The sequence below is a fragment of the Capra hircus genome, chromosome 26 (assembly GCF_001704415.2).
Source record: "Capra hircus breed San Clemente chromosome 26, ASM170441v1, whole genome shotgun sequence".
In the NCBI taxonomy this organism is placed as follows: domain Eukaryota; kingdom Metazoa; phylum Chordata; class Mammalia; order Artiodactyla; family Bovidae; genus Capra; species Capra hircus.
Window position 1 is genome coordinate 16939221 of NC_030833.1, and position 25926 is coordinate 16965146.

Consider the following 25926-nt stretch of genomic DNA (forward strand, 5'->3'; position numbering starts at 1 on the left):
CTGACGGGCTGGCAAAGTGCCAAACCACAAAGCCAGCGCCTGCCCTAGAAAAGACAGGAAAGAACCCACCTTAGGCTCCTGGCCCCCAGCAAGAATTCTTAATGTTGCTCAAAGCTAAATTGAAAGTGTTGATTTGACGCCCCTCCCTCTCTCATTCTGATGAATTCATTGAAACAACGAGACCAGCAGAGATGTCCAATCTCCTGATCTAGATAAAGAAGATGTCTCGTGTTTCACCTCCAAGCAACCTTTGGTCAGAGTTGGAAGTATTACCTATGCTCCTAAATTTCTGGCAGTATGAGCTAGCTGACAGACGGAATGTCTCTGAAATGAGTTTTGTTGCAACCTAAAACGTAACTTCTGTTTTTAGAAAGTTGAAGAAATAATTGCTACTACAACCCTATTCGTGCCACTAAAATACGACACTGTTTTCCCCCTTAATCTGACACCTCCATGCTTGGTGCGCTTCCTGTTCTGTGGTATTTTTACAACACAGGCAAGCTCCTGTTAAGTTTTTTTTTTTTTTTTAACATATAAGATTTTAAAATGTGCTGTTATTAATTTCACAACTTTTATATTAAATTGCTTTGATGTACATGTTCCTACTTAACTAGTGACTGGTATTCATTGCTATGTAGAGAATGAATTCAAGAGTGTAACTTTTACAAGACCTATGACTGTTTGTGGCCGTGCTTTAGTGATAACAGAGGAGGCGAGATTCAGGCAGGCCTTGAGTAGGACATGTTTTAAATAATTGATCATCAAGAAGAAAGCAATTAATTCTCTTTCACTGGCAGCTCTTTTTTTTTTTTTTAATGAAAGGAATCTATTCTTTTCCCTGGGCATATGTTAACTTTTAATCAAAGGAGAGACAAATAGAGATCCAAAGGTAAAAACCTAAAGATAGCCTACTGAAGTTCGACCTAATTGGGATTGTGTGGTCATTTGAGTGGGAAGTTTTGAAGTTTTGCTTTGTGCCACCAGTTAAAAGTATTTGCTAAGTCATTAATATAAACAGATTGAACTTTAAAAACTTTTTTTACAGGGACTTTTATTTTTAAACTCTAGTTAAAAAAAATTTTTTTTAAATTTATTTTTGGCCATGCTGGGTCATCACTGCTGCGTGGGCTAATAGTTGAGGTGCTCAGGTTTCTCATTGCAGTGTCTTCTCTTGTTGAGGAGCGTGGGCTCTAGGGCGTGCAGGCTTTAGCAGCTGAGGTTCCCAGTCTCAACAGTTGAGGCACATGGGCTTAGTTGCTCCTCAGCATGTGGAATCCTCCTGGATCAGGGATCGAACCCATGTCTCTTGCATTAGCAGGAGAATTCTTTACCACTGAGCCACCAGGGAAGCACCCCTCCCACCTTTAAAATTTTTTATATAATTTACCTTTAGATATTTTTGGTTAATTTTTGGTTTTCATTTTTGGTTAATGACACTTTGTGAAAGTGTAATTTTCAAAAAGTTAAATATATGACTCTCACACCAATATAGAATGAAGATTAACCAGAGGTTTAGTCAACTCCCACCAGGGAAGTCCAATGAGGGAACTAGTAGAATGTAAAGCCAACTCAAAGGAGAACCAAAGGAATGGGTTTAAAGGTGTTCAAGAAAGGATGTCAGGGACTTCTCTAGCGATCCAGTGATTAAAGATCTGTGCTTCCAATGCAGGGTACGTGGGTTTGATCCCTGGGGGAACTAAGATCCCATATGCCGTGCAATGAGGCCAAAAGAGAAAAGAAAAAGAGGATGTGGGATAAGGCGCCCGGGTTAAATATAAAACTGATTAGCCATCTAACAGGGAACGGGATTGTAAACCTGGACCGAAATCATCTGCACATCTACTGGACAAGAACCTACAAGTTAGAGTTAACTTTCAAAGCCTGGGCTTTTAATTAGCAGTAAAATTAAAGTGAAAGTCACTCAGTCATGTCCGACTCTTTTCGACCCCATGGACTATATAGTCCATGAAATTCTCCAGGCCAGAATGCTGGAGTGGGTAGCCTCTCCCTCCTCCAGGGGATCTTTCCAACCCACGGATTGAACCCAGGTAAAGATCTTGTCAAACACAGATCCAGTGCCTTGGGTCATGAAATAATTCTGTGTGAGCTGTTAAAATTCCAGCATGACACTGGAGAAACTGCTTCTTTCCTTCACCTTTCGGACATGTTTTTGATAATTTTTCTTCAGTTCAGTTCGGTTCAGTTGCTCAGTCGTGTCCAACTCTTTGCAACCCCATGAATTGCAGCACGCCAGGCCTCCCTGTCCATCACCAACTCCCGGAGTTCACTCAGACTCACATCCATCGAGTCTGTGATGCCATCCAGCCATCTCATCCTCTGTCGTCCCCTTCTCCTCCTGCCCCCAATCCCTCCTAGCATCAGAGTCTTTTCCAGTGAGTCAACTCTTCGCATGAGGTGGCCAAAGTACTGGAGTTTCAGCTTTAGCATCATTCCTTCCAAAGAAATCCCAGGGCTGATCTCCTTCAGAATGGACCGGTTGGATCTCCTTACAGTCCAAGGGACTCTCAAGAGTCTTCTCCAACACCGCAGTTCAAAAGCATCAATTCTTCGGCGCTCAGCCTTCTTCACAGTCCAACTCTCACATCCATACATGACCACTGGAAAAACCATAGCCTTGACTAGACGGACCTTAGTTGGCAAAGTAATGTAATTTTTCTTAGCATATTATAAAGTGAGTTTTTCCTTGTATGGGACACCAAGGGCAGTCAAATTCATAGAGATAGAAGCTAGAGTGGCAGTTTGCAGGGGACTGGGGGAGGGAGGGAGAATAGGGAGTTACTGTTCTATGGGTCTAGAGTTTCAGTTTTGCAGGATGAAAGGTGTCCTGTGGATACATGGGGATGATGGCTACACAGCTAGGTGAATGTGCTGAATCTCACTTGAACTGTATACTTCAAAATGGTTAAGATGGTCCATTCTATGTTATGCGTGTTTAGCAAAATTAAATAATTTTTAAAAGTGAGCTGACACATAGGTATGTGAATAAAAAGTGAATAGTTATTCATCCTGCTGAGATAACCCATTAACAATCCTATGTTTGTGTTAACTCACTTTTCCTTGTTTGTAAAAACATAAGTAGACTTTTGAAAAATGGGATTGTTGAAGTTCTTTGTGAAATTTTCTGTTTTAACAATATATCATGGACAGACCTCTAGGTTACAGATATTGATCTGACCTATTCCAAAAAAAAAAAAAAAAAAGTCTCCACAGACTGGATATATCATAATTTATCCAACTCCTGCTCTACTGATGGAAAGTTGAGTTATTACCAGGTTTGTTTGTTTCTTTTTTTTTCTGCCAGTACAAATACTGTTATAATAAAACTGTTTTTGTACAAGAGATACTAAAGGCCAGGATCTGAGTAGAGGTGGTAAGAAGGCAGAGGAGGGGATGGATCAAACAAATGTTTTCTTGGGAAAACACATTGGATTTAGTCGCCAGTTGAAAATTTGGGTTTAAGAGTGGGAGAATGCATAGCCTACCATTTTATTGGAAGAGGGACTAGTAGAACGTTTTACAAGAGATGGCAGAGAAGCTGAGAGAATAGAGTTCATTTGGATGATGCTGTGTTCAGATAAGTGTGCTGTCTGTGCCCAGGTTGGGGAAGATGTCCCACAGACATTGATTTGAGAATCCTTTGCGGTCATAGTTGAAGCTCTAAGAGTGGATGAGATCTGTTTCCAAGGTGCGTGTGCATGCTAAGTCACTTAAGCTGTGTCCAACTCTTTGTGACACCACGAACTGTAGCCCTCCAGGCTCCTCTGTCCTTGGGATTCTCTAGGCAAGAGTACTGGAGTGGGTTGCCGTGCCGTCCTCCAGGGGATCTTCCCGACACGGATCGAACTTGCGTCTCTTGTCTCCTGCGTTGGCAGGCAGGCTCCTTGCCACTAGCGCCGCCTGGGAAGCCGTGTTTCCACGGAGGCCTTATATTTTAGAGGAAGAAGGTGATGTCCATGGGAGTTACCTGCCTGTAAGGGTGTGGCCAAGGAGACTGAGAAGGTGTGAGGAGGAGAAGGAGGAGGAGGGATACACCTCCTCCTGGAGTACACCTGGAGAAGTAAAAGAGGGAAAGGTAGGAGATTACCTCCCAACTAGTTCATTCTTTGGAAATGTAACGTGTTGTTAAGTACTTTTAGGTCTGAGCAGCATAGACCTTCCCTCCCACTACTCGCTGTGTATGCCTTTTGTGACCCTTGCCTCTGTGAGTCTGTTTTCAAATGCTAGTTTCCTTGGGTATAAACCACCAGAAACAATGGTGCAGTTTGGTAAGCACATTTGAGCCACTGCCTTGAATTTAAGGAACAGCCAAATCAAACTGCAAAGGGCGCAGTTTCATTGCAGTTTGGCATCTCTCAACAGTAATTACAAAATCACTTTTAAGGCTATATTATGTTCACACAAACTAAGACTTTATTGTTAAAGGAGAGCATATGTCAATTTCACAAAACCATGTGAACTAGAGAGCCTGGAAAGATACCCCAAGGAAGCGGTGAGTACAGGGATTTCTGAAACATTTAGAATTAGCTTTGAAGCCATCCCTACAAGATGACCCTGTTGCCACCAGAGCTTTTTATAAAGGATCTGTGAACTTTTACATTCTGTCTACCTTAGGGGGTCGGAGGAGAAACTGAAGGAAATTATTAGCAGTCCAAATGCATTATTTTGTCACCTGTCATGGTTTTGACAAAGAGTTTGAAAGAGCAACTAAGTCATTGGAACTACTTCATGCCACTAAGGAGTGAAATAGGTAGGAGTCTATCTGACTCCAAATTTGAAGTGGATTCAATTTAATTAAAAAATTGGTTCCCAGCCTTACATGAAATTCCATGGTTAGAGGTTTCTACAAATCAAAAGGAGTAACGCTGAAGACTTTTACCCATAAAGTGCCTTGTCGTCTTGTGTGAAACTTAAAAAACACATAGAAGAATACTGAAGAAAAATCTCTGAGGTGTCCTGTGACCCTCAGGGTTGTGTTTATTGTTGTTGAAGGCATTTGCAGTTAGAGCGAGGTTAGTCCCAACTTCAGTTGCCTTGACCCACAGGACTCATTTTGTAGGAAAAGGCAGGAATGGAAACAATGGGGGCACTGGTAAGTTAGGGGGGCTGCAGGTGGCAAACAAGCCGGTTTCCAGGTAATGTGATCACAGCAGAGTTTGTATGGTCATTTTCAGCGTGATGGACTCAGGCCATCATCTTGGGTTACTTGATGATAAACTGCAAAGAAGGTCATACCTGTAGAGTGTGGACTTAGACAGATGAACCCACAGTAGAAAGCTTGTTGTAGCTTCTGTGTTGCCTTGACTATCTTCAGTAGTTGCAATTAGTAGAGACTGCAAGCTGGGGTGGGAGTGTAAGCTTCTATCCGAATCCATCAAAATCTTACTGTGCTCAACACTAGTTGCTTTCATGGGTCACGGGAACTTACCAGAGGAACCCTGGATATGTTCTAGCGGGTCCTTAGGAAAACTATTTAGTGACTGAATTCAGTTCATCCTTACCCCAGCTAAAAGCCTATTCCAGCTTCTGGCAGGAATAATCAAGACGAATCCTGGATTCTTTGCCTAAGGATCTGAATTGTATAGGAGTCAACAAACCCTGGGAATACAGAGGTTAAGAACAGAGATTTCCAGCTTTGGTGTTACTTCCCGGTCATTTGTCAATGGAAAGTCTTTACTCCCAGGAGCCGCCTTTGGCTTTATTTTTGGGCAAGCTGCTGAGTCCTGCTCTGGTCTTGTCTGAACATGCAGACCTGGCGTTTCAGGACCTACTTTTTCACACCATCTGCATGCTCCACAGCTGCGCAGGTTTGAAAGAGGTGCCAAAATCCAGACACGGCAAAGCAGCCTCTTTTGCATGTGCTGAGGTCCGGAATGACAGTTTTATCTTGGACATGTTCCCTTTTCTTTCCTCTGTGGCTTGTTCATTTTTATCTCTCTCTTTAATATATAAATAATGGACTTATCCTATTTGCTGCACCAAGAGAAAATTAAACGCCTGAATGTTTTACGACTATGGGAAAGTATTTCCAGAGTGTGAAAAAATAGACACTGGACATTTCAGCTCCTGCTTTTGGTAGAGTGGGAATTTATTACTCAGCTCAGTAACAGTTTAGGCCAAACCAAGCAGTTGTGTGGGCAAGCAGTGTCTATCTTTCCTCAATAGCACTGCCAGAGACAGTTTTGTTCCTATTAGAGACAGCGTGACCCAAAGGTATCTTTCCATCAAAGACTGATTATCTCTGAATCTTAGCTGTATCGCAAAGGCTGTTGAGACCTAGCCAATGGATTTTACTTGCATGAGATATTGCATAGCTCCCAAAGGGAAGGGAAACAAAGGGGGAGGGAGGCAAGAGAGAACTTGGAGCCCAACAATAAATAGCTCTTTGTACCAGTCTTCCCCACCCCGAACCCCATACTGCTGAGATCATAGAGTAAGTTAGCAGCATGTGGTAGAAGGCGATGCTGCCCAGTAGCTTGGCAGCTTGTGACCAGATGTGAACTTGTCTGTCCACAGTGTGCGGCTGTGACCTGGCCCAAGGGGGCTTCTTCATAAAGAACGGGGAGTATCTCTGCACCTTGGACTACCAGAGGATGTATGGCACACGATGCCATGGCTGCGGGGAGTTCGTGGAAGGAGAGGTGGTGACCGCCCTGGGCAAGACCTACCATCCCAACTGCTTTGCCTGCACGATCTGCAAGTAGGTGTGGCTTCCACCGACAGGGAAGTGTTGGATTCTGCTATCAGAGCTTGGAATGTGTGCTTTGGTCTTGAGTTGTACTTAGTCTTAAAACATTTTTTCTTTAAAAAATTATGTTTACTGATGTGTAGTTGATTTATAATGTTGTGTTGATTTCAGGTGAACAACAAAATGTTTCAGTTATATCTCTATATATTATATATATTATTTATCTGGTGGCTCCGGTGGTAAAGAATCTGCCTGCAATGCAGGAGACCCAGGTTCAATCCCTGGGTCAGGAAGATGCCCTGGAGAAGGAAATGGCAACCCACCACAGTATTCTTGCCTGGAGAATTCCATGGACTGAGAAGCCTGGCAGGCTAGACTACATACAGTCCATGGGGTCACAAAGAGTTGGACATGATTGAGTGACTAACATACTTTCTTCATATATTTATATATATATATATATAATATATGTATTATTTATGTTGTACATATATACTATATTTATTAATTATATGCATTATTTTTCATGTTCTCTTCCATTATAGATTATTATAAGATATTGAATATAGTTCCCTGTGCTGTACAGTAAAATCTTTATGTTTATCTATTTTATAATATAGTAGTTTATATCTGCTAATTGCAAACTCCTAATTTATCCTTCCCCTCTCCTTTCCCCTTTGATAACCATGTTTGTTCTGTATGTGTCTGAGCCTATTTCTGTTTTTGTAAATAAATTCATTTGCATCATTTTTTTAGATTCTACATATAAGTGATATCGTATATGTCTCTGTATATATTTTTTCCAATGAACCTTTAGATGTTTTTGTTTTCCTACTGTTTTATCAGGCTTAGTTAAAAAGTCATTTAGTTAGGAAACTTTATATGGAATGTCCTCCACTAAATAGTGTGACTGATCTTAAGTGGCTGGGAGCCGAATCTGAAAGCAGCTCCAGGTCTTGAGACATTTTGAGCAGTGGAAACATGGGAGGAGATGGCATAAATACTTGGAAAGATGAAGCTTCTTTGGAAGTATCAGCTCTTACATGTGTGGGTGTGGGTGTGTAAAATTATCTCATTTGCTCTATAGCCAGGGAGAGCTAACAGTGTCAAGGATCAAATTAGACCTGTTTTGTAAATAAAGTTTTATTGGAACACAGCCATGCCCATTTGTTTATATATTGTCTATGACTGCTTCCAAGTGACAGTGGTAGAGTAGTTGAGATAGAAACCTTATGATCTGCACAGTCTAAAAAAATATTACAGTCTGATCTTTCGGGGGGAAAAGCTGTCAACCCCTCCTTTCTTGGCACCTATCATCAATCAAGGTTAAATTGTTATTGCACAAAGCAGCTTGATTAAAATGGTCAATCAGAGAAAAGAGGGAATTTAAGTAGTTGACCCATACTGATCGAGTAATTCCGTGCCTTTTGGTATGATGTTGATCATATGTGTTCAATTTTGCTATGCCTTTGTAAAAACTGTAGTTCAGTTCATTTTATTTTCCAGTATTTCCTGTTTTTAGGCCAGAGAAATGTAAACTCTAGAAGGGTAAATTTGATTTTATACAATTAATTAACTGGATAATACTCATTGGATGAATCATAATAAGATTTAGATGAAATATTCATAATCAAATTATTTTAGTAACTTTTGGTAGCTACTAGGTCATTTCTCAATTATATATTTTTAGTCATAATTTTAAAATTCTGGGTTAATGAGCTGAATTTTTTCTCTATGTAATCAACAGCAAAGTTTCCTTTTGACCTCTCCCTATTCAGGCTGCCGCCCACAGTCTGGCTGAGAACCCTGGGCTGGCATTCAGGAAGCCCTGTTTCTGATCCTCTTTCCTGGGCTGGTTTGAGACCTCTGTGAGCTAACTCTTCCACGGCAGTTGTCTTGTCTGTAAGATGAGAGGCTGTGAACTAGATAATAGTGATTCCCCAAACCTGGGTGGTCACTGGAATCCCCAAGGGAGGGTCTCTTTTTTTCTTTTCTTAATTGGAGGATAATTGCTTTACAGTGTTACATTGGTTTGTGTCATACAGCAACTCAAATCTGGCGTAAGTAAAAAAAAAAAAAAAAATCTGGCCTAAGTATACATATGTCCCCTCCCTCTTAAACCTCCCTCCTACCCCCCAACTTCAGCTCACCCCACCCCTCTAGGTTGTCACAGATGACCAGGTTGGAGCTTAGGAAGGGTCTTTTTAAAAATATCTGTTTCTATGTATTAACACAAGAAGCTCAGTGGGGTGCCCTGTGACAGCCTAGAGGGGTGGGATGAGGCATGGGTGGGGGAGGTTCAAGAGGGAGGGGACATATGGATGTATGCTCCTGGCTGATTCACGTGATTGTGTGGCAGAAGCCAGCACAAAATCATGAAGCAATTATCCTACAATTAAAAATTTTTTTAAAGGTTTAGAAGGCCCTGGCCCAGGTAAACTCTAAGAGCCTTCCTGATCTTGGCCCTGAGAGATCATTGCTTCAGGTTGGTAACAATGGACAAACATTCATCAGCTACAGCCCTGTCTCTGGAGGTTTGAGCCAACAGAGAAGTGCCTGCTACTGATGGTCTAAGCTGCTGATGCTGCCTAATGACACCAATTCTTCCTGCTTGGGAGGCCACCTTTACAGCTTACAAATTACATTCATGCAGAAATTAATCTAACCCTTTCAACAATTCTGTGAGGTCAGTCAGCAATTCCTATTCCTACTGATGAGCGACTTTGAGAACCAGAGTCTAAGGGATTTTCCCAGTCCTTCACATCACAAAGCCAATATTCGAACTCACATGTTCAGACTCTAAATCCAATTCTCTTTCTATCACAAACATTCATGCAAATAACAGAAGGAAGTGAACCCCATGTAGGCGGAGCACTTAGGAAAATAAAAGGGATCATTTATGAAATAACAGAATTCAAAATTCAGAGCACCTTGCCCCTTGTTGAGAACTGACTCTGGTTTATTCCATGGTGGATCTGTGTGGAGTTCAAGTCTATAAATATAAGCCTAAATCAGAGACAGTGTCTGGACTAGCGTGAGGCCAGGGAGGTGCCTGGGCACACACTTTAAAGGGGGTGCTCACTCCCAGGTCATGCGGTCCTCCTGAGAGTGGGGACCTCCTTAAATGCTGTTTCCTGAGTGCCTCGCTGGCCTCCTTCTGGCCCTGGCCCTGATCAGAAGCAAAGAAACTGTGCTTATTATGTCAACAGACCCTTCACTTCCTGATGGCCTTGTTACAGAGGAGGCTGGAGGTTTGTTTGGCTTTAAATGATGAGTTGAATTGTTTCTCCCTAGTTGGTCAATCCATGCAAGTCACTTACCCTCTCTGGGCTTCATCTGAACAATGGAAAATAACATGGAACCAGGAGACTGCCTCAACCCAGCACTTCTAAAATTTGGGGGTGTGATTTAAAACTCTCCTCGAGGACTGGCACCAAGCACATTTGTGGAGTTGTTTTAAACCCAGATTTACTACCTGTGTGTGCAGGACGGTTAATCACCAACTCTTAGGTGATGAAGGGCAACTTAAAGTACCTGTGAACATAAAATTCATGTCTGGAAGCCTGAATTTCCTTCTGACTCAGATGGGTGAGGATGTTTGGCTTATGAATTTTAAATTTCCTAATTGACAGAATCACACATATGAAAATTCATGTTGAAGATCATTGGCAAATTGGCCAATGGCAAGTGAGCAGGCATGGAAACTGTCATATGGCTATTAATTAATGACTTACTTTTTTAAAGCTATCTGCCTGCTGGGAGGAGAAGAAACATAACATACCTGCAGAAGGCAATGTTTTTGAAAAAGTGTGCTGTTATTTATTGATGACTATCTAATGTGAAAGGAAATAATCTCTGAAAGGAAGCAAATACTAATTTTTAAACAGATATGATAGCGCACTTGGTAAAGAATCCGCCTGCAATGCAGGAGACCCCTGTTTGAATCCTGGGTTGGGAAGATCCCCTGGAGAAGGGAAAGGCTACCCACTCCAGTATTCTTGCCTGGAGAATTCTATGGACTGTATAGTCTATGGGGTCACAAAGAGTCGGACAAGACTGAGTGACTCACTTTCACTAATGTGAAAGGAAATAATCTCTGAAAGGAAGTGAATATTAATTTTTAAACAGATATTTACAGCATTTTCGTATTTAATCCAGGTTTATAAGGGACTGAGTCCCTAGCAATCAATGTGAGGTATTCATTTTGCCCATTGAACTACAATGTCTAATTCAGCATCGTTATCATTTAGGTCTAGGGAATGTGAAGGGTTAATGTTTGCCCTGTATGACCAGTTTTCTTGGAGGCGCCTTAAGCTTGAATAGGAATTCATGACATTTCAACCATTTCTTCATGGTAGCATTTCAATTTGGAAGTGGAAAATTTTACTGTGTGTGCCCTGCTGGATGGCTTGCTGGAACGTCCCTCCACTAAGCAGTGGAGGGAAATGGTTTCATTTACTATCTGGTTGCCTGTAGAAGCTGTGCACTCTTTCCTCTTAAAATGAGGCACTTTTGTTTGTTTGGACTGGATCCAGCTGGCCGGCTTGGTTCAGACTGCATTTCAGACGTTTTGGCTGGTGCTCCTCCAAGTAATGAATTGGCACTGGAGGGCAGCAAAGCAGAAGGGGCGAGGGAAAGGGATGAAGTTGCCGCAATAACCTTGAGGGCAATGTCTTTCCAGGCGCCCGTTTCCACCCGGAGACCGAGTCACATTCAATGGGAGAGACTGCCTTTGCCAGCTCTGCGCGCAGCCTATGTCTTCCAGCCCTAAAGAAGCCTCCTGCTCTGGCAGTAAGTGCCCCAGCCACGTGTTGACATGAATTCCTTCATTCCTCAAAGGCAGCTTAGGGAGGTACCTTCCTTGCTGAGAAACTCTGGGAGCCAGTCAAGAGTAGGCCTATTTAAGGCATTTTCATTGTGAAATGTGATGTGTGGAGAAGCCTTCACTAAAGGCAAGGCAGAGAGAGGTGTCTCCCTTCTTTCAAAAGAAAAGCAAGAGAATTGGACATTCAACTGTGCATTTTGATGGTAAATGAAGGAAAAAGAATTATAACGTGTTACATCAGAAGTGCCCCTCTCTGGGCATGGAGGTTAAACTGTGAGCGCATTTAGTGATGATGTGACTGATATTGCTGTGTGTTAAAAAGTTATCCCCACTGTGCCTTGGGCGAATGTGGTGGTTTATGCTTACTCTTAAATTATTCCTTGTTATCCTCAACTATTCCTTATTCCCTTGGAGGATTTTTTTTCTTTTTTTCTTAATGATTTATTTATTTATAGTAAGTCCTTGTTGGTTATGTATTTTTTTATTTTTTGGCCACACCCTTGACCAGGGATCAAACCCACTCCCCCAGGGTTGGAAGGTGGAGTCTTAACCACTGACTGCTGGGGAAGTCTCCCACCTGGAGGGTTTCTGACATTTATTCATCAAATGGATAATTTTCTGAGCACCTACAATGCATGTTGTTTGCACTGGAGATATAGAGGGAACAAAACATACTCAACATCCTTAGGAAGTTTATTTTTTAGTGGGGTAGGTAGATAATAAATGGAGGTACAAATATATCTAATATGCACAGAAGATTAACACAGGGAGAAAAAGCAGGGCAATGGGTCTATGTTTGTATGGGGCAATCTGAGAAACCTCTCTTGTTACCTAAGGATAGATCTGAAGATATATGGGGACAAGCTGTCCATACACCATGGGATTTGTGATTTTTTTATGACAAGGGCTTGTCTGACCTATAGGAATCCAAAGAAAACCAACTTCCCTCCAAACAAAAGCAGTGGCCAATTGAAGTATTTCTTCTAGTGACTAACATTGAGTAGGTCACTTCACGATGAACTGAGAGGGATTCTGAACTCAGAGCACCAAGCTCTCCTTCCCACTTCTTCCTGGGGCATTAGGACATGGACTGGAGGTTTGCCTCCGTTTCTGTGAATTGTGCCCATCCTTGGAGAACACATGCCTTGAAGCCCTGCCAGTCTCAGCACCTAAGAATGAGATAAGCCTCTTCTGCTCTGGAGGAATTTTGTGTCATTAATAACAGCAATTCCAAATCTTCCTGTTAAAATAGAAGATTTATACCTGCTAAAAGTAAGAGTGTTATGACCCAAAAGCATTTGCATAGAAATTGGATTTTGACCATTGGGAAAAAAGAAAGAAAGAAATGTATTAGTGCATCTTATTCAATACACATGATCAGATCCTTAGCATGTCGATTTATCTGCCCTCTTGTTAAATAACAGCAGCCTGGGTAGGAGAAGGGCTACCACACAGAGCACAATCCTAGACCACTAAGAGAGTCCCAGGTCCTTCACTCTTCTTACCTACTCTGCCCTATGAAGGTCATCGGGAAGGTGACCTGGGGTGAGAACAGGCACCCCGACCGCCTTGATTGAGATGGCTTGCTTTGAAAGTATCTTACCGTAAACATTGAAGGAATTCTTCAGTATAGTTAAGGAAAAGAGGATTGGGACTTTCCTGGGAGTGCAGTGGTCAACACTTCACCTTCTAATGCAGGGGCTACAGGTTCAATCCTTGGTCAGGGAGCTAAGATTCCACATGCCTCTTGGCCAAGAATCTAAACATCAAAACAAACCATATTGTAACAAATTCAATAAAGGCTTTAAAAATGGTCCACATTGGAAAAAAAAAAAAACTTTAAAAAAGAAAAAGAAAGTTGCATGAGTCCCAGGATCGGATGACAGCTATAACAGAATCATATCCCTAGGCTTAGAATAGGAATGACTGTGTCCTCAGATTCTGTGCAGTCCTTTAGTCCAACTGTATTTCTTGATAGGCGAGGAAATTCGGGCCCAAAGTCACATAAGTTACCCAATCATAGGTAGCTTGTTAGAGCCAGGACTCCTGACTCCTGGCTTGGGGCTGTCTTTGTTTCATCCAAGACTCCTCTTTATTTGGTTTAAGAAATAGAACCAAGACATTTTTTAAGGCTTTTGGTCTTTTTCCTTCATGTAATTTTTGGGAACATATTTCTAATCATAACTCCACCAAAATGGTTATTCTGATTTTTATTAAACATTGTTTTGCTTTACCTATGTTTTCTTTTATATGAATAGTCATTATGCACCTAAAAAAACAATTAACATGAATCTGCCATGTATACAAATTGGTCCAAATCCTTTTTTTTTTTTTTAATTTATTTTTTCTCTTTTGCTCTCAATGGATGAAATCCTTTTCTCTGTGCTGCTTTTTCGGTCAGAACATTTTTATTTTCAACAAGTACTCATCTATTTAGATAAGTACTCAAATAGCATTTTTGGAACATGTGGGTGTGAGTATCTGTCAAAAAGAGAACTCTTATATATGGATACACACATGCAAAATACCCAAAGGAGACAGGCACACAAATACAAGAGCAAGGGAATTTTCAGCAAGTTTCTAAAATTCATTGGAACATAATTACAAAACACTTGTTTGTTCTTCGCAATTCTTTAAGAAATGCCTCATATTTTAAAACTATCCTGATTTTACTTTGATTCTTATTTTTTAAAAAAATTTCTTAACTTGGCAAAGCTAAAGGAAAGCAAAAAAAAAAAAAAGAGAGAGAGAGAAAAGAAACCCTTCTTTGATACGTTTACAGTGGTGATGAAATTAGAGAGCCAAGGTCTTTTTCCTTTGAAATGTTTTTTCAAAAATGTTTGCACTTCTGAACTGAAATTTTATTTCACATTCTGTGGCTGGTTTTCCATCGACACTGAATAGGAGACAAAGACAGTGAGAGAGGGAGAGAAGAAGAGTGATCAACAGAAGACAAGTAAATAATGTGATGAGAATTTACACAAAACAGCCTCCATCTGTGCTTACTCTGTAGACGTGCAGGGGCTGCCATGTCTGTATTGCTCTGATTTAGGGAGAACTCCCAGTGGCATGCCTATGATATCTTGTGCACCCTGCTTGGTGCTTCCTTCCACATTATAATAATTCTTCTCACTTTTATATTTATTTTATTGTCTTCTTCAAACATTCACAAGTACTCATCTGATCAGGCATTGCATAGCTGGTCTACAAATTTGAACTTATTTAATTCTCATGACCACCCTAAAGGGTGGCACTAACTATCTCCTTTTCACAGATGAAGAAACAAGGGCGACAGTTCAATTCACTCGCTCGGTCGTGTCTGACTCTTTGCAACCCCATGGACTGCAGCATGCCAGGCCTCCCTGTCCATCACCAACTTCCAGAGTTTACTCAAACTCATGTCCATTGAGTCAGTGATGCCATCCAACCATCTCATCCTCTGTTGTCCCTTTCTCCCACCTTCAATCTTTCCCAGCATCATGGTCTTTTCAAATGAGTCAGTTCTTCACATCAGGTGGACAAAGTATTGGAGTTTCAGCTTCAGCATCAGTCCTTCCAGTGAATATTCAGGACTGATTTCCTTTAGGATGGACTGGTTGGATCTTCTTGCAGTCCAAGGGACTTTCAAGAGTCTTCTCCAACACGACAGTTCAAAAGCATCAATTCTTCAGTGTTCAGCCTTCTTTATGGTCCAGCTCTCACATCCATACATGACCACTGGAAAAACCATAGCTTTGACTAGACAGACCTTTATCAGCAAAGTAATGTCTCAGCTTTTTAATATGCTGTCTAGGTTGGTCATAACTTTTCTTCCAAAGAGTAAGTGTCTTTTAATTTCATGGCTTCAGTCACCATCTGCAGTGATTTGAGAGCCCCCCAAAATGAAATCTCTCACTGTTTCCACTGTTTCCCCATCTATTTGCCATGAAGTGATGGGACCAGATGCCATGATCTTTGTTTTATGAATGTTGAGTTTTAAGCCAACTTTTTCACTCTCCTCTTTCACTTTCATCAAGAGGCTCTTTAGTTCCTCTTCCCTTTCTGCCATAAGGGTGGTGTCATCTGCATATCTGAGGTTATTAATATTTCTCCCAGCAATCTTGATTTCAGCTTGTGCTTCATCCAGCCCAGCGTTTCTCATGGTGTACTCTGCATATAAGTTAAATAAGCAGGGTGACAGTATACAGCCTTGATGTACTCCTTTCCTGATTTTGAACCAGTCTGTTGTTTCATGTCCAGTTCTAACTGTTGCTTCCTGACCTGCATACAGGTTTCTCAAGAGGCAGTTCAGGTGGTATGGTATTCCCATCTCTTTCAGAATTTTCCAGTTTATTGTGATCCACATAGTCAAAGGCTTTGGCATAGTCAATAAAGCAGAAATAGATGTTTTTCTGGAACTCTCTTGCTTTTTTGATGATCCGGCAGATGTTGGCAATTTGATCTCTGGTTCCTCTGCCTTATCTAAATCCAGCTTGAACATCTGGAAGTTCATGATTCACACACTGTTGAAGCCTGGCTTGGAGAATGTTGAGCATTAGTTTGCTAGTGTGTGAGGTGGGTGCAATTGTGCAGTAGTTTGAGCTTTCTTTGGCATTGCCTTTCTTTGGGATTGGAATGAAACTAACCTTTTCCAGTCCTGTGGCCACTGCTGAGCTTTCCAGTTTTGCTGACATATTGAATGCAGCACTTTCACAGCATCATCTTTTAGGATTTGAAAGGACTCAGCTGGAATTCCATCACCTCCGCTAGCTTTGTTCGTAGTGATGCTTCCTAATGCCCACTTGACTTCACACTCCAGGATGTCTGGCTCTAGATGAGTGATCACACCATGGTGATTATCTGGGTCATGAAGATCCTTTTTGTACAGTTCTTCCGTGTATTCTTACCACCTCTTCTTAATATCTTCTGCTTCTGTTAGGTCCATACCATTTCTGTCCTTTATCTAGCCCATCTTTGCATGAAGTGTTCCCTTGGTATCTCTAATTTTCTTGAAGAGATCTCTAGTCTTTCCCATTCAATTGTTTTCTTCTATTTCTTTGCGTTGATCACTGAGGAAGGCTTTCTTATCTCTCCTTACTATTCTTTGGAACTCTGCATTCAAATGGGTATGTCTTTCCTTTTCTCCTTAGCCTTTCACTTCTTTTCTTTTCACAGCTATTTGTAAGGCCTCCTCAGACAACCATGTTGCCTTTTTGCATTTCTTTCTCTTGGGGATGGTCTTGATCCCTGCCTCCTGTACAATGTCAGGAACCTCCATCCATAGTTCTTTAGGCACTCTGTCTATCAGAGCTAATGCCTTGAATCTATTTCACACATCCGCTGTATAATTGTAAGGGATTTGATTTAGGTCATACCTCAATGGTCTAGTGATTTTCCCCACTTTCTTCAATTTAAGTCTGAATTTGGCAATGAGGAGTTCACGATCTGAGCCATAGTCAGCTCCCAGTCTTTGTTTTTTTGCTGACTGTTAGAGCTTCTCCATCTTTGGCTGTAAACAATATAATCAATTTGATTTCGGTATTGACCATCTGGTAATGCCCATGTGTAGAGTCTTCTCTTGTGTTGTTGGAAGAGGGTGTTTGCTATGACCAGTACGTTCTTTTGGCAAAACTCTATTAGCCTTGGCCCTGTTTCATTCTGTCCTCCAAGGCCAAATTTGCCTGTTACTCCAGGTATTTCTTGACTTCCTACTTTTGCATTCCAGTCCCCTATAATGAAAAGGACATATTTTGGGGGTGTTAGTTCTAGAAGGTCTTATAGGTCTTTATAGAATCGTTCAACTTCAGCTTCTTCAGAGGTTAAATAATTTGCCCAAGATCACACAGTGGTGATGCTGGGATATGAACCCAGGCTCCAGATGCCACGTTACCATCCCTGATATTTATCTCCCAGTGTGGTATCTCTCTGACTTCCAAAGATGAGGTGCTGAGCTTTGGAGTGATGATCTGACTTGTCTGCAGATTTACCCGAGTGTCTGCCTCCAAAGGCTATGCACTTTCTGTGTGCCACAGTTGCCCCCCTGGTGTAGCAAGGTTTGGTGAATGAAAACCATCAGGACGTGATTCATAGAAACACACTACCTTCATTGAAAGATGATTGCCCTTGAATTAGTTAAAACTTTTGCTTCATACAATCTAATGCAATAAGCAACCAACATTATATATCATGGAGATAACAGTAAATGTTGCCTCACAGGGTTATGATGACCATTTGTTAGACTGCTTTTACTATTAAGAAAAAAATCAGTTGCCCATGTCTAGCTGATTCATACTTTAGAAGTGGAAATGTATGTCCAGAGAGCATGACACTCTTCCGGAAGGTTACTGACATTCCTGTAAAGCCTAACTCCACTCCATTTTTCCTGTATCTGCCAGTGACTGAGGGACAGGTTCTCATGGGTTAAGGAGCCATGTGAGGGAGAGTCGACGTGTGACAATCTAGAGGGCAGGGAATTGGGTCTGGATGTTGCTTCTTGCACAGCTCTGGTCTATTTCAAGCATCTGAGCAGAAGTGGGTTGCTGTCTACAATCACCCTTTCCATTTCAGAGGGTGTCTGACTAGTGTCTGATTGTGTGTGGGTTTGGCAGATTGATGCGAAGAACACCCACACACATATACATCCAAAGCCATCTTCCTCCCCTTTACCCACCCTGTACCGCACTGTCATTGTTCCAATTGCAGTTGGAACTCCCACAGGTATTAGAGCAATGGTCTACTCGGACTGAATTGAAATCTTTTCAGATAAACAGCCATGCACATGTTTTCAAAGGGGAGGATGAATTTTTCAATTATTTTACTTTTCCATTTGGTACAATAGCTTTTAATAGTTGCACTATAATTTTTCTTCTATCTATGTTCTTTCTCAAAAAAGCATCTGTGGGTTGAGCGGGCTTGTCTGCTGAGACTGTAGGTGGAGTGGTGATGATCTGATGCTGGCGCCTGACTGCCCGGGTCACGCTCTGGCTCTAGTCATCTCCTTACGTCTCCATCCTTCAGGCTCTCGTTTGTAAAATGGGATGGTGATAGGGACCTACCTTGTGTGATTAAATAAGTAAACTGATAAAAGTACTGAATACTTATAAAACAAGAACTTACTAGTTAGGCAATGCATGAATTTTTGTGTAGGACAGTCTCAATTTTTTGTGACTGTGCTTTTTTTTCACTCTGGTGTTCACAGTGGCTGGCTTTTCTGTTCATCTGATATTTTCTACCAATATGTAAAGCCAATGAAGGCAGGAACACATGCATACAAGCAGTCCATGGATCGTTGGATTTTTGACTCATGGTGATATGTCTTATGGCAGAGTCTCCAAAACAGATCAGCCCCCCTTCCTTGAGACACGTTATTGCTGGAGGGTAGGATGGCAGAGGAGGCTTGGCAGGGCACTGCTAAAGGTTCTGGACAGATTGATAGTGTTTGTGTTTATCCCAGTTCTACAATGCTGTGTGACCTTGAGAACTCAACCTCTACCTGCATTTCCTTGTCTATAAAATAGGAAACAATAATGGTTCCTTTCTCATTGGGTTGTTGTGGGGATTTATATAAGTGAAAGTACTTAAAAGATGCATGACACCTAATAAGCTCATCCAGATGTTGACCATTGTTCCTGAAGGAAGTTATGAAACTAGAACGTGAGCTTAAAGATAATTTAGAATCGGAAAGGAACAGAAAGAGAGTGCATAACCTAACAGTTTAGAATGTGGCCTCTGTATTCCAGAGCCTGGCTTTGACTCCTGGTCCTGTCTTCTCCTAGACATGGAGTCAGGGGCAAGTTACTGGATGTCTCAGAACCTTCAGGTTTGCATCTGAAAAGTAGATAACAGTTACTCTTAAGGGTTGTTATGAGAATTAAATAAGATGCTACAGGGGTGAACAGTCTTAATGTGGGGAAGGTACTTGTTAAAACAGCACCTGAGGGACCCAGACGAAGACTTTGTTCTTCCACCTTCTGAGAAGAGAAGTTGGAGAGTTAGAGTGAGGGGTCTAGGCCTCTGTAGGCCTCGAGGAGCTTGGCAATGTGGAGCTTGGCTTAGCCTGGAGGGTGACCAGAGGAAAGCAATGTTCCAGAAAGATTAAGGTGGTGATGGCAATTGTTGTTTAGTCACTCAGTTGTTCCCAACTCTTCTGTGACCCCCATAGGCTGTAGCCTGCCAGGCTCCTTTGTCCATAGGATTTTCCAGTCAAGATTACCAAAGTGAGTTACCGTTTCCTTCTCCAGGGCATCTTCTTGACCCAAGGATCAAACCCATGTCTCCAAGCCTCCTCCTGCATTGCAGATGGATTTTTTACCACTAAGCCACTAGGGAAGCTCTAGTGATGGCAATGGTGGTGTGCAAAATCAGTGATTTGGCATCAGTGAGCTGAGGACACCATTGACTGTGGTGGTGGCTATGAGAAAAGATGGGAAAGATGAATGAAAAGATGATGTCAAAGAAAGATATGGATGTTACTCATTTATTCAATGAACATTTCTTTGCACACCCATTGTGTTTCAGGCACCAGCCAAATTCTTCATTACACAGCCAGCGTCATGTATTAGTATGATATGTTTGTCACAGTTTAGAAATCAACACTGATGTGTGGTCCATTGCCTTTTAACTATTTAGATGTGTGCCCACCTCCACCACCAAGATAATGAACTCATTAAAGATAAGGACCCTGCTGTGTTTCTCTTTTATACAAGGTCTAGCACATAAAGCCCTAGACAAATATTCTGGAAATTGAATCAAAGCCATCTTAATGTCTCAACAGAGCTAATAACACTCTTCTCTTTTAGAATGGGTTTAAATATTCATTGTAAAACAATACAAATATTACAGAAAAGTACAAAAAAGGAGATTAAAAATCACCTGAAACCCCATCACAGTGAGATCACCTCTATTAACATTTTGGTGGACATGCTTCACCTGGATTTAGTTCCAAGTGCTATAGACACGTGTATAATTTTTAATAAATTCTTCCCATAGCATTTTGTTCATGTGTCTTCTTGTCAAAAATCATTTGTTCTTTTGAGTGTCTCACACACAAGGCCGAAAGCTTTGAACTTGCTTAGGCCCCTGGCTACAGGGGCAGCTCACGTGTGTCCTGGCCAAAACAGTGCTGTGCATTTCTACTGAGGCAGTTATTACTATATAGCCCAACTGGTTCTTTGTACGTTTATCTCTCCAGCCAGATTATGAGCTACCTAACAACAAGGACTGTTGGTTTTATTTTGTTTTTTTCTTTTGTCCCATGAATAGCACTGTGCATGTAGCAAGCACATGAATGTTCATTTAGTGGGTAAATTGATGCCATCCCAGGAGAGCATTTGAGGCAGTAAATCTCAGCTCCCAGGTCCAAAATGCTGAGTTCTGCATGCTACTTGAATGATGATGGTGAGATGGTTCTTGTGGTTTTGTAAAAATTACACTGTACAGCTTGGGTGCATGAGGACAAGGTGTATTGGCAGATTTAAACATTCATCTTCTCATCTTGTTTACAAATTTTTCCTCTTATTTTATAAAAGGGAAAGGAGTTATTGCTTTAGATAATTTGGCTGATGAAGGCATCATGTGTTTGTTTGTTTGTTTTTTAAGTAGAAGTGTCAGGGGATATATTTCCCAACTTTGAGTGTGAGGTTGAGACAGGCCTCACCTCTCTGGGAGCTGAGGGTGCTAGCCCATGGCCTCAAGGGACACAGTCTAACCTGGCATGGAAGTTCCAATGTTGCTCTGTTGGGTGTGGATTGTATTACTGAGAGTTTGCCGTTTACATAGTAGCCAGAGATTCATTGCAGGAGGACAAGGTATGTTGCAAAACAGAGCATTAATGTTTAGATTTTTCAGACTGAAATCTCTTAGAATTAGGAGTCAGACATAAAGATCCCAGAGTGACATTATATTTTCACTTAACCAGAACCTGGATTATCTCAGTTGCAAGAAAAGAAGAAAAGTTCCTGGCTTATAGGAAACGGGTCCAACTCAGGACAAAAAGTGAACATGGGTACAAAAAATGTTTCAGGGGTTGGAAAGTTACTGGTATTGTGTTATTTGCTATTTTCATTTCATTAGATACGACTTTTAAGTAATAAGACCCACATCTTCTGACAGCTCATCAATAAAACTAGAATTTTAACGGTTGGAAGAGTGGTTATTCCCCAGTTTACTTTTTCAGCAGCAGGAATGATTGAGCTGTTCAAAGGATTGTTGTGCATAGCTATAGTTGTATATTCCTATAGTCTGTTCTCAGAAGGATACTGATAAATTACTCTTAGTATTTATTTAATTTATTACTCTTAGTACTTTTCTCCAGAAGAGAGGCAGGAGTCGCAGGGAGATGCAGAAGGGAGGGAATTATTTCTATCATATGAAAAACAATTAATCATGTGTATATACTACCTGTTTAAAACAAAAGCACCTCAAAAATAGCATACTAATAAATTTAAAAACTAAAACCCTCATTCCAGACTGAAGCCTCCTTGCAGTTTGCCCTTGCTGTGACCCTCAGTTGTGTGTGTATTAAGTGACTAGTCACATGATGAAAGGACTGAAACTGACATTCTGCCCCTTCTTTTCTTCTTCCTATCTTTGGAATAGAGTCAATGAGCTGATGTTGGCTAATGAATACTGGATCTGAGAAACTGACGTAAAACTCAAGTATGATTTCCTCTTTGGCAAGAGCCCAGTAGGCTGGCTGACCATAGCCAGTTAAAGATTTATCATGAACCTCCTCACCGGGTTAAAGTTCACAGCTTAATTAAGTGCAAAGACAAAACTTGTTGGTACAGATTTTTTTTAATTGAAATTCATAAATTAACCATTTTAAAGCAATGTTAAGTACGTTCACAACATCGTCCAACCATCACCTCTATATAGTTCCAAAACATTATCATCACCCCAAAAGAAAACTCCGTACCCACTAAACAGTTACACCATATTCACCCCTTCTTCTAGCCCCTGCTGCTGCGGCTGCTAAGTCACTTCAGTCATGTCCGACTCTGTGCGACCCCATACACGGCAGCCCACCAGGCTCCCCTGTCCCTGGGATTCTCCAGGCAAGAACACTAGAGTTGGTTGCCATTTCCTTCTCCAATGCATGAAAGTGAAAACTGAAAGAGAAGTTGCTCAGTCATGTCCAACTCTTCGCGACCTCATGGACTGCAGCCCCCCAGGCTCCTCTGTCCAAGGGATTTTCTGAGTTTGGACAAAGCCTTGATGCTGGGAAAGATTGAAGGCAGGAGAAGGGGACGACAGAAGATGAGATAGTTGGATGGCATCACTGACTCTGTGGACATAAGTTTGAATAAACACTGGGAGTTGGTGATAGACAGGGAGGCCTGGCGAGCTGTAGTCTGTGGGGTTGCAAAGAGCCGGATGCAACTGAACAACTGAACTGAACTGGACTGAACTGATCTGAAGCGCTACCTAGGAAGTCCTGAGATACACTTTAAAAGGAGGAAAGATGGGCTCGATTGCTGAATACTGCTAGGTAATAGAGGTCTCAGGAAATAGCTGTTCCCAGGCCTGCCTGCAGCTTTCTCAATGAGGCTGATAATGTGCTGCTGCTGTGGCCCATGAAAACTTGCTTGTTGTGCAGTATTGTTTTCCCAAGACAACAAGAACCTTCACCTAAAATAGTAGGTCAGAGGCTGCTCTGGCTTGTGACGTTTCCATCATGGCCATCAAGATAGCAAAGGAAGCAACTGACCTAAGCGAGGTCATGGGTGACTGTGCAAAGTTTGGTTCAAGGTTACATATTTAGGCAATGCATAATGTTTGAAAGTAATTCTGCCTTGTTTTTAGTGAATTTGAGAATGTAAATTATTTAGAGCCATGACAAATACTCTGTACCAATGTATTTGAATATAAATAAATATGAATGTTCCAATCCACCCCTCAGCCCCAACCGGTATTTTCTTTTGACCCCATGAATTACCTTCTGGCCAGTGCAGTATAGAATTTCAGAAATGCAAAAGTACTTTAAAAATGAATTCCTTTTTTTTTTTTTATGTGGGCCCTTTTACAAATCTTTATTGAATGTGTTACAATATTGCTTCTGTTTTTATGTTTTGGTTTAAGGCATGTAGGGTCTTAGCTTCCCAACCAGGGATCGACCTGAGTCCCTTGCATTGGGAGGTGAAATCTTAACCACAGGACCACCAGGGAAGTCCCAGAAAGTAATCCGTATAAGTGCTTCATATGAACGTATTTGCATTTTGCCCTCTATGTGTCCTTCCTTTTGGTGACCTCATACCCATGGTATTTGCCGTGAGATGCTAGGAAAGAAAACTGCCGATTTGTGTCAGTGACTTGACGTGGACTGTGGCCAGTCAATAGTTGCTAACTCATAGATGTCTGGTTGGAACCTGACAACACTGAGCAGGACAGGTGAAGTTCAGAGGTCAGCATTTAACAGTGTCTGCTTGCTAGATGGATGCTTTTATTGCTGTTAAATGATGTGGTCTTTTTAATCAAAGGAAGGTTTTCAAATGCCCAAATACCAAACCCCTTATACCTTAAAGATGCTAAAATTGTAAGCCAAGTCTTATCAAGAAAATAGCATTAAAAAGTCTGTTTTTTTGTTTTGTTTTTTTTTAATTCATAGGCTACAAAAAAGGGCCAGGCCGGTAACATAGGAACATGTGGTCAGAAGTGTGAGGACAGATGGCAGTTGACATTTCGACCCTAGGAAAGGATGGAAACCTTGGCAAAATAAAAATATCTGTCCCGTATAAAGCAGGCAGCCACTACGTGCCTCCCACAGTTATTCCCGTGGAGGGATCCACATGTCAGAGGCTCATCAGATGTGTTGAAAGCTTGTGTCAAAGGCAGCTTGTTAACCTCACAGCATCTGACCTATGTTTGGGTCACTCTGCTCTTGTCTCCAGTTTCTCTCTTTTTTGGAGAGAATGACTGGTCTCTGGCATTCTGCATAGTCACCATTTTATCACACAGGGTCACGGGAAATCCACATCTTGTAGGAGCCATTGAATGACAAGGTACGATGTCATTAAATTCAGGAGTCACATTAGCCAGAACTTAAATCAGGGGATTTTGCTTGTTTGTTCTCCTTAAAGCGCCTTATACTGACTCCTGGCCAGGGATAAAGTGCTCCTAGTTAACAGCCTATTAAAAAGACACCACTTGAATATTTTATAGGGTTTCCAAAGTCTTATCTGCTATCTATTAATAATGACCTAAATCTGAAATAATTTGGTGTCTATTTATTCTTCATCCACGTGTATGGCCATGAACTTATGTGCTCATCTCTGTTGACAACTAGAGTTTTTTTTACTATCATTTTTAAAGACGGATTCCAGGGCAAACTTAAATTTTCTGGAACTTAAATAGGCAACAGTATCAATCCTGAAATGTGATTTTTTAATTCTAATTTTAAAGACTTTACAATAGAGGAAGGAAATACTCCGAACTGACTTAAAATCTCTATTGACATAACTTCTCAGCATCTCAGCAAACATCAGCTGAATGAGTAAAGTCTCTCTCTAGCCCCTTCGATGATCTACATTTGTTTTTGTTGTTCAGTCATTCAGTCGTGTCTGACTCTTTGTGACCCCATGGACTGCAGCACACCAGGCTTCCCTGTCCTTCGCCATCTCCCGGAGTTTGCTCAAACTCATGTCCATTAAGTCAGTGATGCCATCCAACCGTCTCATCCTCTGTCAATCCTTCTCCTCCTGCCCCCTTCTCCTGCCATCGATTTTTCCCAGCATCATGGTCTTTACAGTTTACATTGCTTGCACAATAATTCTCTATACCCACAAGTGAAACCATGCTTCAGCTCCATGGTGGATGTTTTTGCCAGTTGACAGCAAAAGAGGCAATAACCAGGGGAACAAATGCACGATTAGAGCTTTAAGCCCAGAAAATCCCTGCAAGCTGTGAAGGCCTGGGTTCACGTTCAAGAGCATTTGAGAATAAAGATTTCCACTCTGCAGTTAATGGGGCACTCTCTATCTGTGTGACCTTGTGCAAAGCATTGGCCCACCCCGGGCCTTACTTTCCTGTGTGCAAAATGAAACTTTTGCATCAAATGTCTTCAAAGTCTCTCTGGATCTCAGATGTCCTGTGAACTGTGAAATGTAGATAACCACTGTCCTTCCGGGTTAGTGGAAGGCCTAAGGGAGGACTTAGGCAAAGTATGCAAGATCTTTTAAAAGTTAAGGGCTGAATAATAACTAAATAAATAAAAAGTAAAAGTATAGGGGTGAATAGTAATAACAACAATAGCAACGTTAATGGAAAGGTGATGACTGTGGAATCAGAGAAACCAAAATGCCTTTTCCAGAGGCTCACAGTGGGTCTTGGTTATTTGGTTTTTGTTTGTTCTTTTACTTCTTGAACCTTTTACTTTGTGTTGGGGTATAGCTGATTAACAATGTTGTGGTAGTTTCAGGTG

General features: G+C 41.4%; 1 protein-coding gene across 8 annotated transcripts in view; it reads left to right on the forward strand.

Moving 5' to 3' along the window:
- The window catches only part of ABLIM1 (actin binding LIM protein 1), a 334182-nt gene that overhangs the window by 194187 nt on the left and 114069 nt on the right, over positions 1 to 25926 (forward strand). For all 8 annotated transcript variants that reach the window (XM_018041203.1, XM_013975228.2, XM_013975225.2 and 5 more), the window contains exons 3-4: positions 6535 to 6718; positions 11388 to 11497. In XM_018041203.1, coding sequence (XP_017896692.1) covers positions 6535 to 6718; positions 11388 to 11497 — 294 coding nt within the window. The remainder of the gene's footprint in view (positions 1 to 6534; positions 6719 to 11387; positions 11498 to 25926) is intronic.